We start from the raw sequence: 18,230 nt of genomic DNA, 5'->3' as shown, positions 1-18,230 counted from the left end.
CAACAAAACAGGTACACTATTGTACAAGCAGCAGGCCTTGTATCTCGATTATTTCACACAGAAAAATAAGAATTCTGAAGGATTAAACTGATAGTAGGTTTAGGAAATTATTGTGCATGTAAATGTATATCCAACGGATATATTTCAGATGATTGCATCAAAATGTAATTATTCTTATCTCTATAAATAGCAGGTACAGTAATACATGAACTGAGGTAAACTTGAGTGTTGATACCCTGGAATTACCTCAGGCCAAAAGAAATAAAATAAAATATAGCTGCTAAAGCAGCGAAGATGGGGTTCAAGTCGGTACTGCTGGCCTATGCGGTGTCACTTTCATTTACATGAATGGTGTCCATGCATATATATATAACTAATTTAATTATTAAGCTTAAATTCTTCACAGCCATTAGTTCATTGTAAGTACCAATACACTGTATAGCATGTATATGTAGATGTGCCAAATGTAGTAAATCGACCTTTGGACAATATTTGAAGGCATGCATGTCCTCTCTTTCTTTAACACAGCTCAACGATTCTAGAGTACATACAAATACACATATAGCCCTTCATACCCAGCCATTTTCAGCTTTACAGCTGTAACAGTTTTCTGTCATGTGACCTGCAATATGGGGGGAAATTGCGTTTTTTGAATTTAATCGCAATTTACGAGAAAGATACTTTGCAAGATAAAAATAAGATCGGGTTCGTAATCAGTACGTCAAATTACGTCAGCAATGCTTGCAATATCTGTATTGATCCTTCACATAAGTGAACTGAAAATGCATTACATAACATGTGGCTCTAAAAGTGCCACATATAGTCAATCGGCCTTTGGATAATTTCTCAAGCATTTCTTTAGACAACTCAATGAATTTTGGCACGTATGTATATATTTTCAGCTTTACCGCTATGGTGGTTTTCTGTTAAAGGACCTCCAAACATCTGGGGAACTGAACTTTCTCGGACTTCTCTCATAATTTTCAACAAAACCATGAAGCACAGAAAGGACAATGTGATCAGCACATGATCAGGAAGAATAATGAAAATATTTAAATTAAAAAAATATTGATCACGTGACAAAAGTTTGGTAATCAGCGCATTTCCAAAGTTTTCAAGATAAATAACTGCTTTTTGCACGCTTCATTTGCCCCATTATGCTCTATCTGCATTCTAAATTTCAGCTCAATCACATAAAACCCCTTCTCAAGAAAATGACACGTAAATGCTTTCTGTCGGCTGCAAATGTGGCTGCAAAAGTAGGTTAATTGATGGTGTCTATGCACTGATATATAACCAACTTATTTTGGAATTATGTTAAGAATCTTCAAATTTTTAGTTTTCACATCACATCACTTCATATGTATTAGTTTAAAACCTAATTTGCATACATATTGCATCCTTCTTCTGTTCAAATAGCCTTCAGGAAACTCTTGTCATGTGTGCTACATTTTAAGTCAATCAGACATTGGGTTCCGGAGTAAATGACTGTCAAATGCTTTCCCTGCAACACAAAATGGCTACCAGATCAGGTGACTCAGGCTACAACCTTTTACTTGTCAAAGTTCATCTCAGTGTCTACCACATACCTACGTTTCACTCATTTCTATTGGGCCGTTTTAGCTGTAGATGTTTTTCAATTTAGAAAAATGTAAAAATGGCAATTTTTTTTTTCACATGTACTACTTCCAGTTTGCTGACATCACCTCCAGTTATGCAAAAAATTTGTCTCCTTGCTTGGGGATGATGCTAGGCCATATATTTCAATCTTTTCTCACTTGTTTTGAAGACTTCCTCTCAGAATACTTTGTTGCCTTTCCATTGCCTTTGAGGGATACTGATAACTTCCATCTACCTGTTAAATCAAACAACAAATTGTACATACATTTCTGTCTATTCTCAGTACTGAATCAGCCTACCAGATATATAAAAGGGATAATATTATATGGCCTACTGGGCTACTGTTACGCAGAAACAATTTACTGTTCTATGATCACACGCACACAGAATTTATTTATTTATTTGATTGGTGTTTTTAGGGCGTACTCAAGAATATTTCACTTATACCACTGCGGCCTGCACTATAGTGGAAGGACATCGGGTAGGGCCTGGGAGAAGACACATTGCTGCCAGAGCGTTCCACATAGGGCAGAGGAGAAGCCAGCATGAGCTGGACTTGAGAACCCATGGTGACTGCATTGGTGAGAGGCCCCTGGGGCACTGACCCACCAGCACATATGATAAGAACAAGATAAAATGCATTGCTTTCAAACATATGGGATTGTGCCCATGGTAATAATCAGCAATATCCTGACATGAAGAAAAGTGCTACCACTGTAATGGTGGTAATGGCCTACTGCATTGAAGAATATACATTGTATTTTCAAACTTCACCCTCAAGAAGTGTTATTTAGAGGAAAATTAGCTTTATCAATACTGAAATACATAATAGAAGCGTTTACAAAGAAGCCCTTTACAAAGACACTGCATGGTTTACTACATGCCTGTGTCAGCATTACAGCTAACTAAGCTAATATGAAACTAATACTCCTTACTGTCTGTTTTTACTTGATTGAGGCAAGCGGATGTTTTTCAGTCTTAAAGTGTGCTGGTTAAACCCCAAGCACTCACTCACTTGCTCAAAGTGTGCTGAGCTGTGACACTGTGCATGCACACTCACTTTCCGATGTTGCTGGTCAGGTATGGAGACGGTCACCACGCAGAGATGTGTACATGTAGCTACACCCACTGATGACATACGTGTATCATCATGGCATGATTAGGTAAATATCTTCCAGAAGGCTTATGGACAGAAAATTTTCTCTCAAGTGTGTCAAGGTCTTTTTTCCATAGAAATAAACCAACTAACAGTGGGCTGTGGCTTTCCCCACACACAACATAATTTCACTCTCCACAAATGTTCAGAATACATTTTTACGAGAGAAGGGTCAATTTACACATAACCGAGTTTTATTTTTCTAGTAACTGTTGATGTTCGCATTGATGATAAGTGAAAGCCAAGGCTCAAAAAGCAAGACAAACTACTACATTACAGAGGCCCCGCAAGTACTGCATGTAAACCCATTTTTTTAGATACAGTTGTGTGTGGTTGTATACGTAACTGACAGTCTCTATGAACAGAAAAAAACAAGAAAAAAAAAAAACACCCCCAAAAGATAAGGTGTTAGACATGTTACCTGGGGTAAAGACTGTTCTAGTTTCTGTAACTGACTGAACACTGAAGCCATACCCACGGGGGTCCTGCACAGTGAATGGGGGTCATGATATCTGCTCCGTGGGGAATAGGGTCGCCCGTGACTGGTCCCGCCAAGGTTCTTCCCATTGGCTAACAATGAGTCTGTGGTCATAACCCTGAAAGACCGTAACACATATGCTTGTAACGTCAATATTTATTTATTTATAGGATGGGGTTTGAATCTCAGGTCATTCAAGAGTAATTCAATCATAACAACCATAGCGAGTGGAGCTAATTTACTGGCTTTTCATTGAACTATCTTTCCCACATGTGACAGGACTTTCACCAGTAGAGCATGCATCTTATGTACATGTATTCCATATTGGTGTAAGAAAAATGCTTCAATGAACTTTGTGTGCAGGCACCTTAATGACCCTGTCAGTCCAAGACTGGGAGTTGACTGGATCAACCTGCATCAATGCAATTGAAAGGCAGGGATCTTCACCTGTCTGCTCCAACTAACCCATCATTACTTCAATAAAAATTTCCTTAACGACATTCCTATCTTGTGATAAAATTTAAGTATGACAGTGGAGAGATTTGAACCCGGGATTATGTGGAGAGAATCAGATTACTTACATCTTGAAAGAAGAACTTAAATCTAACTACATGACGGCGATAAACTGTACCGATACATGGTTGACCATTTTCTTCTTGCCAGCTGGTATAAATTTACTTAGTTTATTGGTATAATTTAATGTCAACATATTAATCACCACTCCAGCTCAAAAATCATTTATTTCGATGTGGCCATGAAGAGTTTACCAGAAATATGGTTTCTCAAGAAGCAGAACACCATGCTCTGTCACCTTTTCCCAAAGTGTCAGATTGTACTTATCCAAAACATAGAGTCTACACACATACTTTAGATATCCATATGAAAAGGCTAAAGCTGTCTCTACAAATTCCTTCTTGTCTTCAAAAATTCTTTCTAAAATTGTATGCTTATGTGAGAAATAATGAAGGATTTGAAATAATAGTCAAATAGTGAAAAATGACAGGACATACGAAAGTGTGAGACAGAAATTAAAACCATGATGTGAGTGTGTCCAGAACTGAAATTTCCAGCTTTAAAGGACAATGATGCACTGATCAGAAAAAGAAAGTTTAACAACACCCACAAAAAAATCATATCCCAGCTTGATGATTACGATATAATGTCACGTCAACAATTCCATATTTTCGTAATGCACAGGTATTTTGACAGAAGGTAACAGGGCAATTATCCAATGCTGTAAGCATTTGGTGTGATGGAATTTGATCAACCATGGAATTCCTTATTTTCGTAATACATCTACCTTTCATTTCAGCATTAAAGCATATGAGCTGTGGAAAGTATTGCCGTTCACTTTATCAGTTTCTCAATGCACAGAAGCAAACTGCAACGATTCAAAAGTAATACCCTTACAAGAAATTACACAGGTGGATTAGTCACAGTTAATCATTGTGCCTGACAAAATGCCATCACACTGATACTTCCAAGTGCTAACAGCATTGGGTAATTGCTATGAAACCATCCACCAAAGGAAGTAACCTATACATAACAAAAGTATGGAATTGGCCAAATCAAAGCTGCATGCACAGAGTGAATCAGATATGGTGCCAGTGACTTGCGTCTCGCTGAATAACATGATATAAGCTCAAAATATAGACTATACAAGGCCCTGTGTGGTGGACAAAATAGCAGTGTTGGACAAAATCCAAACTTGCATGCAAGAATCACATCATCACACTGAGAGGCAACAAAAGCATTACAAGCCTGCAAATGTTTGGGCAACAAAATAAATGATCTCCCATTACTCCACAATACAACAGCACAATTACCAGCATTGATTACCTTTTTAATCTGTATGACCTAGTACCAATGATGACAACAAAACATCGTAAGCAAAGATGAACACTTTCAGTATTAAGCCAAAGTTAATCAAAGCCAAGCTAATCCATGCCCACATTAAGGACGATGATCAATTTATGTCTGAACACAGAATAGACTTATCTACACAAGAAGGGTAGAAATCATGCCGTGAGATAGCACTAGGATATCACTTTTTTTTTTTTTACTTAAGAATTTGTCACTCCTCTGATGGCAGCCAGCACATCATGGGTGGAAGAAATCAAATTAAACCACAGGCCTTTGGCAAGTTAAGCATGTACTTGTATATTCTCCCACATGCGACATATTTCATCCTGTTGGAAGGCACGCCGTCTGCATTTCAAATTTTAACAGAATCTTGCCAGGAGAATTGTAAGGCACCTGGCAAGGGTAATGTTATTTTTATTTGAAGAAACTGAATATTTGTTAAGATCTTAAGCGGAAAATTTAAATGTACCTGAAGAAAATGAAATGGATATTTACTGTGACGTCAAATACATGCATGTCACTTTTTAATTGATTTGAAGTGTTTATGCTCTTGTACTACACTACAGACATGACTTGTGTGACCACATTGTCTTACACTGCACCTAAAGAAAAACTTTCAACAAAACTTACCAAAGAAGAGAAAGGCTACTATTTCAACTCACCTAGACTTGCTATCCTGACTACATGATCCACAATTCTGAAAATAAACATATCCCCAGGGTCATTTATCCTCTTAACGTACATGTGCCACCAGATCAAATGATTTCAATGTATTACCAATATACAGTAACATGGTTTCACGGTATTACCACTGTGATGTATTAAATGTATTGCCACTTTGATATATTACCAAGCTATAACCATATCATATGCTTTTGATGTACAACCATACCACATGACTTCAAAGTATTACCACTTCAATGTATTCCCCATATCACTTACAGGTAATTTAAATGAACAGTGTATTGCCACCTTGATATATTTATTTATTTGACTACTTTTTTTAATGCCGTACTCAAGAATATTTCATTTTTATAACAGAGGCTAGCATTATAGTGAGAGAAAATCGAGCAGGGCCAGGTGGGGAAACCCATGACCATCTGCAGGTTGCTGGCAGACCTTCTCATTTATGACAAGTGGCCTTGAACATGGTGAGAGACTCCTGAGTCTAGCATGCTAACCACTAGGCCACGGAGGCTTCTCACTTTGATATATTACTATATCATACCACTTCCATGTATTTTAGCTTTAATGTTTTATCATATCGCATAATTTCAATGTATTACGACTTCAATTAATTACAGTATCACAATTTCAAAGTTACAGTATCACTACTTCAATTTTTACCATATCATGAATTCAACAAAATTCACTGGTGTCAAAGAGGATGTTCTTATCAAACAAATGACAAATGAGGAAAGGAAATCCAACCCTTTTACATTTATATGTTTGTAATAAAACTAATATTTAGAGACCCCTCCATTTATCTGTTTGTCAAAGGTTCAGGGGGAACAGCCCAGACGAGCCCTTTTCATCTCAGCACACCTTGTCTGGGGTTTTGTCGTTGGAGTTTTGATCTTGTTCACAAACTTGTGACAAAACAGTTGCTTCTGAGATTCTGCGAGTCATCTGGTTCCTTTGGGGAAAGAAAACATGTAGCAACTGTCAGTTGTCATTGCAGCTACTGAAAAAATGTTCGGTGATTTTTTTAGCAAAGGTGTTGGCTTTGATTTATTGTACAAAGTTGCAATTGTAGTCAAAGTTACTAGAAAGAACTAGGTATAAATTTTGACTTGCATAAACGATTTTAATCTACTGAGATGTTTAGAGATGTCACAATGATGAAAAGGTTTTTTTCATGGCCAAGAGAACTGTTTGTCATCACACTCAATACTCATCATTTATTTATTTCATTACACCTACATTTTGTACAAACTCTAGTACAATGACATACTTTGCCATACTGAGGATTGGTTTACTGAGCAATTGCTATCGCCAGATTAGACTACCCTAGACTAATCCTAAAATCAGTAGCCCACATTCTGTGCTCTAAATATTGTGTCTGTGTATTTACATCAGGAGGTTTGGCAGGTATATGGAGATCACTGGTTTTCTATGAGATCAAGTTCATTTCTACCAGGATTTCAATGCCAGGAGAAGTGTTTGACACTGTAACCATTTACCATCAGTAATCTACTTTAGTATCAAATTTTGGTACATTTATGCACACATATTTCTCCACAGACAGGATTGTTTTACTTAATATTTGTTTTCTCTTAACTAGACTGCCTCTAGTTTCAACTGGTACAAATTCTGTTTAAAACGTGTTCCACCCAGCTTGGCTGCATCTCTATGTCAGCATGTGTGTATGTATGCTGGGGTCTTGTCACACTTATCAATTTTCCAGACATATGACAATGAGTAGTCATTAGGTGTGTGAACATATATTGCGTCTTCTTGTGGAAGGCATGGTGAGTCCATGCTGCCAAACTGAAGTATCATGTTGAAGACATCAGACATGACACACCACCCAGTGACATTATACTGAGAATGGGTCAACCTGTTTCCTTGCTCTAACCTCTGAGTGCTGAGTGTCAAGCAAAGGCAACAACAACTACCATTTTAAAGGCTTTGTATGGCTTGATCCAGGTCTTTATGTCAGTAGGTTTGACAGGCACATGTAACAGGTGCTGATTGAGCAGTGGATCCTGCAATGTCTGCACTGTCTTCTCAAGAAATATAACCTATCACTGTCACATTAATGAAATATCACAATATATGGTATTAAACACAAATTATTATAGATAAGAATAAAACAACAGGTAGTTTGCCCAAACCGTGAGGGTGAATCTTTGCCCTGGGCCACACAGCTGGTTGTTTTGTCAGCAGACTGCGCCTGACCTGCAGGGCCAAATGTGTACAGCCAGTGATTCTTGATCAAGAACTTCACAATCAGCTCATAAGCAAACAGTCGACCTTCTCGCCATTCCCAGGTTGAGGATAGTGAAGCTGAAATAATATGACCAGTTGTAATGTCATGGCTTGTTTTAATGTTGGTTACTGTCACACTAATATTTCACTTACATGAACTGATGGCACTGGAGGAAACCAGAGTGACCGATGTAAACCACAGGCTTCTGGTAAGTTACTGATGAGCTTATTCCTGCATGCACACCAGATTAGTAGTCATAATTTCAGTCACATTTCCTGAAGACACACTGTACAAATGTTTGAAATGGTTTTGAGCAACAGAATAAACAGGACTGTTCTTAACCTTGCATTTAGTTAAAGAACATAAGAAAGTTTAATGACATATCTGTATATGAATATACTTCACTGTTTCAATCTACATCCAATTTGACTTTCCTCTCATAATTCTGAAGGTTTTATAGTTAACAAAATAACCACCCTTGAGAACTCTTGGTATAACATTTACCTGTGCATCAACACCCCAAGACAACTTTACTTTGTCTTGTACAACAGTTATAAGGTAAAGGTGGTAAAGTCTAAATACAATACACTGCCACGCCACAATGTGTAGCTCAACACTAGCACTCTTTCAAGCTGTTGACTCCGGTTCCTATGGTGGATTACAACCAGTTCACTATCATTCAACAGGCTCACGGCCACCACTCACAGATTCACCGCCAGTAAATTACACTAGTTGCATGCACCTGCATGTCCAGTTTGTTAAAGGCAAAGACAACACCAAAATGAAATAAACAGTGCATCAAAAGTAAGTTCCCCCCAAAACTGTGTTTTACATTTTATTAAGATATTTGCCCAACCGCTGTGAATTTTTCCAACTGAGAAAATGCTTTCAAAACACTTTTTATGGCGGTCTGTTGAAACCCAATTTTCATTGACGGTATCAATGACGTCACATCTGCATTTTTTGCTTCACTATGCGTATACACATCTGGAATGATGAAATCTAGCTGTCCAGCTAGGTGTGTTAAGGAGCAAAACCCTGTGATGTCGCTGGTCACAATATGATCAGCAAAGGCCATCCTAGAATCCAAAATTTTAAATGCATTTACTAGCAAGGATGAAAAAGTTCTCAAAAAAGAAATCGAACTACAAAGTTGTACTTGCGGGCACCTCTATTTAAAGTCTAACTGTCCTAAGTGGCCACTCTTCGCCGCAAAAGAACGATTTTCCGTGTTAAACGACGTGTAATATGCGGACACCTGTCCAATGCAGCCAACATCCACTACATATTGTAACAAAGTTCAATATCAACCTGCCCTATGTGGCTAAGAAAAGTAATGAAGGTTGGACATTCGAAATTTCAAAATGGCAGCCACAAACTTCGGCAGCTTTTATACGGCTTTTTTTAAAATTTGCAATGTTGTAACCTGCCACCTTGTCCTGACCAGTGAAGTTTGTGGTTTACTGATCAATGGCAGTAATGGCAGCTTCCCTGATCATTATGCTGTTGTTGCTTCCCAGGTAATGGCAATCGGGATTCAAAGTTCAAAACTTCATTGGAATATCCATTATCCATGTTTGCTCTACTGGCACAAGACTTTCTATGCCATGAAAATATTGGGGGCAAAAGTGCTTCACTCACACCTGCACTGTTTAATACTTAGGCTGTGAGGGCTTGTTTATTTACACTCTGTTTGAACACCATTCGGTCTTTAGGCTTATAACCCACACTGCTTATATCTTTTTTAGATATAATATTAGTATACTCTTGTTATAGAGCTACTGAATCTATGTAGGCATAAACATTGATCATATCTGAAATTAATACCAAAAGAATATATTCAGAAACATAAGTTATGCATTAGACCAACTTTTACCCAGCCTTTTAAAGCAGCCACTAATTTCGTCTCCCTTCACTGGCCACGTAAGACAGGTTCGACTGACACATACTTCATACTGGTGTTATCTTCACCATCAAGATTTTAACTACATAATGATCATACCAGGTTCAGATGTGTTTACTTGCACCACAGATGATCTGTTAGCTGACATGCTGTCACCTGGAGTTTTTGGCCCTCCCTCATCTGATTGACTCAGTCTCTGGACATTAGGCATCCAATCCTTGATCAACTCTGACAATACTAGTTTCACAAACACTGGATTTGTGCTGCCAGTTGATACTACAACAAAAGCACAATTATCAAGGAATAAGAAACTTTGTTATGTATGAGTGAGTGAGTGCTTGGGGTTTAACGTCATACTTAACAATTTTTCAGTCATATGGCGACGAAGGAATCTTTATAGTGCATGTAATGTGCCTCCTTGTTACAGCACGGATTTTCACCGCTCTTTCATCTAGTGCTGCTTCACTGAGATGCCTTACCGAAGGCAAGTAAGCCGCCCCGCACAAGCCATTATACTGATACAGGTCAACCAGTCGTTGCACTATCCTCTTTATGCTGAACGCCAAGCGAGGAAGTTACAACTTCCTCTTTTAAGGTCTTAGGTGTGACTCGACCCAGGATTGACCCTGAATCTACTGCCCCTAAAGCGGACACTCTATGTCATGGATAAAATTTGAGGTTAAATACAGCACTTTTCATTTCCAATCTACTCAAGATTTCCAAGGCTACATACTAACTGAGCAGTCCAAATAATTTGAAGATTCTGTTCACATACTATTAGATTTGGAAAAGCTAGTGCGGTGGTAAAATGGTAGACAAGGGTAGGTGTGCTTGTTGGAATGGCCCCAGAGTGAGTGAGTGAGTGCTTGGGGTTTAACGTCGTTCTCAACAATTTTTCAGTCATATGACGACGAAGGAATCATTAGGGTGCATGTACGTGTAATGTGCCTCCTTGTTGAAGGACGGATTTCCACCGCTCTTTTATTTAGTGCTGCCTCACTGAGACGACTTACCGAAGGCAAGCAAGCCGCCCCGCCCGAGCCATTATACTGATACCGGTCAACCAGTCGTTGCACTCCTTCATGCTGAACGCCAAGCGAGGAAGTTACAACTTCCTCTTTTAAAGTCTTAGGTGTGACTCGATCAAGGATTGATCCTGGATCTACCGGTCCCGAAGCGGACGCTCTACCAACTGTGCTATCCGGGCCGGTCGGAATGGCCCCAGAAGATTATCATTTATTCAGAGGTGATGAGCTTGCCCAATACATATGCCAGAAACAGGGCACATGGGTGCAGACTTACCCAGGTACTTGAAGACTGAGCTGGTGGTTTGTCTGACAGTGGAGGCTGGGTGCATTAGGTACAAGAGGAACGTGGAAAGATAGCGAGGCCACTGGGGCAACAGGTAACCCACAGGTATTCTCTGTAATCAGTCATCAGGCTTGTACATTTCGAAAGTAATCATTTGTCATGTTATGGGAACAATTCACCATGATTTCAGAGTTGCAAAATTATGACAAAAACTAACATCTCTTTGTGAGATAGCTTAGGAGCTTTAGGACAAGACAGGCTACAAGCTCATCCTTTAACATTCATTTGCCAATATTAATCTTAAAAGAAAACTTGCATGCAGAATCTCTTTCCACTTTTTGACATGTCAAAGGAAAGATATTTCCTAAGCTCTGAAAAAGAAAGTGGTAAATTCTATACTGTCACTACATGCATGTTTTCTTTGATTTACAACTTACAAGCCAAATATATATCAACCAAGAAATATAAACTCTACATGTACTTCTTGTGTGATTGTATCAAATCTGAAATACATTCACATGATAATTTGTCTATTACCAGACCGAAGGTAAAGGGTTACCTTGACTAGAAGCACGCAGACACTGAGGAGCCCCTCCGCAGCATAGGCATCCAGGAATCTGTAGTCTGGATTCAAGGCAGCAAGGTGAACCGAAGACTGAGAAAAAAGAAATCCGTAACCTTATCAAAAAAGTTTACTCCGTAGAAAGAAAAATCTAACAAGAATGACATGTGGCCTAGCTTGGTAAACACCCAGCACTTCAGTCTGAAGGACTTGACTACTACATATCACATTTGACTGAAGATAGCTTTTCACTGATAACTTTTACTGAGGCTTAAGTTTAGTATACACGCAACCCCACAAGCCAAGGTATTTTAGGAACAATACACATGTATTTGTAACAGCTCTAGGCTATGTAGTCTACTATTAATTCCTGCCTTTGAGACGACCCCCTAAGGTTAACTGGTAACACAGCACCCACGTATTACTAGAGAACAATGGTCAGTCCTTCTCAGCATGCTTAGATTGCACAGGGAAAATCACTCCATTATGATCTGTTGGTTACACATTCCAGAACACCTACCTTAAATAACATTTCGAAGATTTCATGCCAATAAATCATTTACTGACTTAACGTCTTACCAACCATTGGTTACCTACCACTTGTTTTGTGTTCTTCAGGAATGGTCTTGTTCCCTGACAAAGCCTTTCAATCACTTGTTCAAAGCAGACTAGAGATTCCTACAACCAATCAAGACAGATGATCGTATCATATATGTTGGATCATTATGTGGATTTATTTCTTCACAAAGGGCTTGTGTACCATATTTGGAATTTCATTCATTTACATGTACCTGTACAGATACAGATTTTCTAAAACCCACATTCCTGCTTACCTCAACTTCAGTGGGAGGCTACAAGAATACGTAAGTTTAAAACCATCTATTACAGTAATATTAGTCATTTAATTTAATTATTGTCCATTTTTTTTAATGGTGTTAAATGCCTTGTTGATGTATTTCTTACTTTATATCATTTACTCGATTGGGGCTGCATTCAAGAATATTTCACATCTACATGACGGCAGCCAGCATTATCCTGGGAGGTCACTGGGCATGGCCCAGGTGAAACCCATGATTGTCCGCAGGTTGTTCGCAGGCCTACCCAGGTACGACCAAGGAAGCCAGCATGAGCTGGGCTTGAACTCACAAACAATTGCACTAGTGAGTGGCTCTTGGTTTATTGTGCTGCGCTAGCATGCTAAGCACTAGGCCTCGGAGGCCCATCTTTAACATACGAAACAACAGAGCTTTATGGATGGAGAAAGCCACTGTCCTTTTTCCTTGACACATCTCTGACACACACCTGCAACCGAACCAGTCAGAGCTGGATTTGATCCGCAACCTCATTGATCTGGGTCCAGTTGGCTGTCTGACAGTGTCAAGGCCAAGACACTAGCCATAGGAGACCTATCTCCTCATTTGGATGAATGGTTTCAGACTTTGAGAGGTAAATATTTAGCTGGAATGGTTTGCTTTAATGGCACAAAAATTGTCTAACACATGCATTTAAATGCTCCTAAAGTGTTACTGCTACAGTCTTGGCCTGATAAACTTTGAAGTAATTTATTTCTTAAAAAATGCTGTAGATCGTGAGAAGTCATTTAAACTGTTCATAAACACAAACACTGCACTAGGAATTGCAGCTGAACAAGGTGAGCCGCACACTTGCTCCGCTGCAGAGTCAAGGTTTTGCATTCGTCATGGTTTCTGTCACAATATTTGAACAGTAGACCACCATTTTACTAATTTAAAGAGGTCATATGCAATTTTAGCTGAAGCTATCTCGCATGACAAGCTGAATGGATGGAAATCAAATTTTGTGCACTGATGATTTCGCTGTTGTGGTAATTCGAGGTCTGAACATCCCCGCTGGTTTGGGCATAATTCCAAGTCTGTTTCATGACAGAACGGACCAGATGACTGGGCTAAATGCCACAATAAACAATAGCTTCAAGAGATTGTTCACTCACTGAGTCTTAAAACTGTACCCTGTCTGTAACTGTCTGTTCTTTACAGGATTCCCTTAAGGTTGATTTATTTATTTATTTATTTGATTTGTGTTTTACGCCGTACTCAAGAATATTTCACTTATATGCGGCCAGCATTATGGTGCGAGGAAACCGGACAGAGCCCGGAGGAAACACACAACCATCTGCAGGTTGCTGCTAGACCTTCACACCTACGGCCCGACAGGAAGCGAGCATGAGCTGGGATTGAACTCGCAGCGACCCCACTGGTGAGATGCTCCAGGGCCTTAGGGTGGATTTATTTACAAGTCGTGGTAGTATATTTTAATACCACAAATGGATTTCCTTCAAGCCCTAACTTCAATTACCACATTACAACAACTACAAATTGTATATCTTTAATCTACTTCACCATATTCACCGAATGTTGCAAAGATGCTGTTTATTACAATACAGGTGCACATAAAAATGGAATGCCAGTACCTTGAAGTGGTTTCTGGAGAGATAAGATGCTAACGTCTTGGTGGCTTGTTCTCTAATTGTCAGCTGGGGGTGGGACAATAAAGGATAGATCACATCCTTCACCTGGCCTGATACAGATCTCAACAACTCAGCCACTCCTTTATCACACACCTGACAACAGACATTTCAGTATTAAACATGAAGTAAACTGTGTGTGGGACTGAGGTGTGATCAAATTACACCTGGACTTACTCTTCTTTTCCATGGGTTTACAATAAAAAAGTGCAGAATGTTTTAGTAACTTTTATTCTCTCACTAGGCTTGGGAAAAGCTGCTTTGCTTTGACATAAATAATACTGATATACTAACATCAATGTTTCATAAATGGTTGAAATGTTATTTATAAAAAGCGCTCACTTCTTTTCCTGAGAAAACGAGCTTAACATCAACTAAGTTGCTCAGATAATTTACACAACAATAAACAAAAAAGGTATATTTATTTTGTTAGTAATAAATGCTCAATAATTCCCCCTCACACCAATGTTCTTCTCTGTAAGTTCCTATCAAGCTCCAGACTTTGAAGCCACCTTAAAACCACTAAGAGCTGGATCTGAGTCTGTGAGTTCATTGATAAGAAAAATCTCTTATGTCACATTATAAACACTATTGAGCTAAATTATTGCGACAAGACTCATAAATAAGAAAGTCAAACAGTGAGCCTGAATGTGTTCCAGCGGGGTCATCAGAGGGAGGTAGTTTACCTACCTGGGCCCTTCCAGGTTGACCAGGTGTTTGATCACCATCCTCATTGAGTTCCCTCCAGGGGAACCCTTTGATCACAGCATTCAACCCTAAAAACAGTTACACATCAGAGAAACAATCAGAATTGGAAGAGGGTTTTGTACCTAAACTAGGATTTGACACTGCAGTAATTATATTAGTTTCATAATAATTAAGAACATGCCAATAAATATAATACATTTGAAAGGTAAATTCCAAAATTTTTTCTACTAAAAATGTAATTAAATGTGGCCTTTAAATTCTTCCTTAATTCCAGTTTATTACTGCACAACTTTATTAATTTTGTTCACAGACTTGGGCTAATGATCAATCCACTGTACCACGGTGTAATTCAGATCCAGAAATGCTTTGAACCACTGTTTACTACTGATAAACAGAGATGCAGAGTACTGGCCCTTTGTTCCTATTGTGGAAATTTGCACAAACAGTTGTGGCAATGGTTTGTGTTCTGAGTGTCTTTTAGATTTGTGACATGTACACATTACGTTCCCACTCACCCATCACAGCTCCTTCCACAGACTGCCAAGAACTGCCATCATCCTGACAAATCTGAGACAGATGCACAAACGTTGCTAAACCATTATACGAGGATTTCTCCAAAACATACAAGCTCTTACATCTTATTTGCGCAGTACTGGAACAAGCAACACTAAACATTCTGTCCATTTCGACATTTTGGGGAATTTTTCAACCCAAACACTGGGATATCCTGGAGAAAGTATTAGTATCAATATGGTTAGCTCACTTTAGCCTGTACTATTCCCGACTTTATCACAGTCTGTTGTTCGGCTGTACTATCCAAGACATTTAACACTCTGACATGGAGAGCTATTCAAATGATTGGTTCAACAGTAAATCCATGTGATTGGTCAGTTTTCTCACAGTCTGTTGTAATGGGTGCCCACAATCTATTTTCTGAACATTCAAGCATTAAGAGACTGAGAGTGCAAATAAGAAAACGACAGACAAAACATGTGTTTGCAATGGGAGATACAGCCATGGCCATGAATGGCAGATAATAATCAAAGTTCATCACAATGACACCCTGGGTTCAGAATGGGAATTTTTAGCATAGGTTACTGTGCTGTAGAAAATGTCTGTGAATCAGCTAAATGTGTGCGGTTAAAAACAGACCGAGACACTGAAGCGTGTCGAACATAAGATCTTAGTACTACATGAACATGTACTGCTGTGTTTTCCCATAAGATACATGTATGGAAGGTAAAACACATACAAGATAAGGTCTAACGTTGCCTATTAATAGTATGCCTTTTGCCTTCTTATATGTACAAAGCTGCATGTATCTCTAACATTCTGCTTGATATGTTAATTTCAAAAATGGCAACATAGCCTGTTTCCACAAAATTGTCCTAATCCAACTGATTGCTGATTGTACCTCCCACGTCAGCACATGTTAAACTACGATGGTAACAATCTACTGCATATCACAGCTGAGGCTTTTTGTATTTTTTTTTCTGATGATGTTGATAGCTTTTAATATATTTAAGGAACTTACCTTGGTCAGCTCCTTAAAGAGAGCTTGCAGGTCATCTGGATCAAGTTCAGCACACACTGGAGAGAGTCGAGAGGCACAGGCTGAGCGTATGGCAGACCAAACATCCGTCAGACCAGACACAATTATACTCTGCACAACAAACAAAAGACAAATTCCTCTTAAGAACAAAGCAAATATTTCATAGACCACACAAAATTATACTCTGTACAACAAACAACAAACAGTTCTGTTGAAGAACAGGCCAAATATTTTCCAAACCAGACACAATTATATTCTGTACAACAGACAACAGACAAATTCTGCTGAAGGACAGGCCAAATATTTTTCAAACCAGACAAAACTATACTCTGTACAAGAGACAAATTCTGCTGAAGGACAGGCCAAATACTTTTCTAACCAGACACAATTATACTCTGTACAACAAACAAATTCTGCTGAAAGACAAATTCCTCTTAAGACAAAGCAAATATTTCATAGACCACACAAAATTATACTCTGTACAACACACAACAAACAGTTCTGCTGAAGGACAGGCCAAATATTTTTCAAACCAGACACAATTATATTCTGTACAGCAGACAACAGACAAATTCTGCTGAATAGCAAACCAAACATCCTTCAGACACAATTATACTCTACACAAGAGAACACATTAGAGGCCTTCAGACCCTAACTAATGAGGTCACACACTAAAATCCAGCTGTCACTGGTTTTGCTAAGCCTTAGAGATCTGGAGCCTTTTGCGTTTTTTTCAACCAACAAACCTCATCACTGTTATATGGGTGCAAAATTCCAGAGAATAATAATTCCTGAACACCACTGGAATAAATAATCCAGCATAATATGTCCAAACACAAAATGTATGAAGACAGGAGAGCATATTATGAAAGAGTAAGAGTCTTTCGCCGCAAATTGGAAAGACAACCATTCCATATGGGTATTACATTTAATCTCCAAGTTTTAAACCAAACCATAACACACAAAATGTGTGTAGCAGAGAAACAGTACAAACAAATGTACAAAACATCTAAGTACCTTAACAAGATCAAAAACCCCTTGGTGGACAGAGACATCCTTGGCCTGTCTTTTGACCCAGTCCATTATGTGAACAAAGCTTTGGTTGCGCACAACAGGAACCTGAGAAGCTGGGATAATATGAGACGTCATCACATCACAATACATAAATCTACATGTAGTTGTCAAATAGCAAATGTATCATACCTCAAGGGATTTGTACTATAAATCTATAAATAAGCATTACTGATAAAAATACATGTATATAACATCGCTCAAGTGTACTTTAAACATTACTTTAAGTTTTTCCATATATACTTTAAACATTTCAACAAGACTTGCACTGACTTCAATTCTGTGACCGTTAAGCGCTCTTTTCTCTTTATCAACTGGAAAAAGAAGGGTTGTGAATCTGGCTGGCTGACTGGAGTTCTCAGAAAATGACACATATACAATCTAAGTGGAAAACATGAATTCAAACGGGCAAGCAGTAATCAGTAGATTCCCACTGGTCTGGTACACAGGCATTTTAGTAAGCTGTATAAAAATACCCAGTATGCAACTGGTCATTTTAAAACATGAATAATGAAGTACAACCCTACCCTGAAGATATCTGCCTGAGATTCACAATGCGCCACAGTGCAAA

At 38.6% G+C, this 18,230-nt stretch overlaps 1 protein-coding gene across 1 annotated transcript in view; it reads right to left on the bottom strand.

Moving 5' to 3' along the window:
* Positions 1-18,230, bottom strand: part of LOC135475619 (uncharacterized) — a 33,009-nt gene that overhangs the window by 13,113 nt on the left and 1,666 nt on the right. Inside the window, 14 exon segments of the mRNA XM_064755549.1 lie at positions 1,779-1,855; positions 3,198-3,372; positions 5,780-5,814; positions 6,663-6,753; positions 7,955-8,126; positions 10,052-10,228; positions 11,255-11,375; positions 11,823-11,918; positions 12,423-12,503; positions 14,275-14,424; positions 15,019-15,104; positions 15,552-15,603; positions 16,571-16,699; positions 17,606-17,715. Coding sequence (XP_064611619.1) covers positions 1,779-1,855; positions 3,198-3,372; positions 5,780-5,814; positions 6,663-6,753; positions 7,955-8,126; positions 10,052-10,228; positions 11,255-11,375; positions 11,823-11,918; positions 12,423-12,503; positions 14,275-14,424; positions 15,019-15,104; positions 15,552-15,603; positions 16,571-16,699; positions 17,606-17,715 — 1,552 coding nt within the window.

Source organism: Liolophura sinensis, chromosome 9 (genome assembly GCF_032854445.1).
Source record: "Liolophura sinensis isolate JHLJ2023 chromosome 9, CUHK_Ljap_v2, whole genome shotgun sequence".
Taxonomy (NCBI): domain Eukaryota; kingdom Metazoa; phylum Mollusca; class Polyplacophora; order Chitonida; family Chitonidae; genus Liolophura; species Liolophura sinensis.
This window is presented reverse-complemented; position numbering and strand designations above follow the sequence as displayed.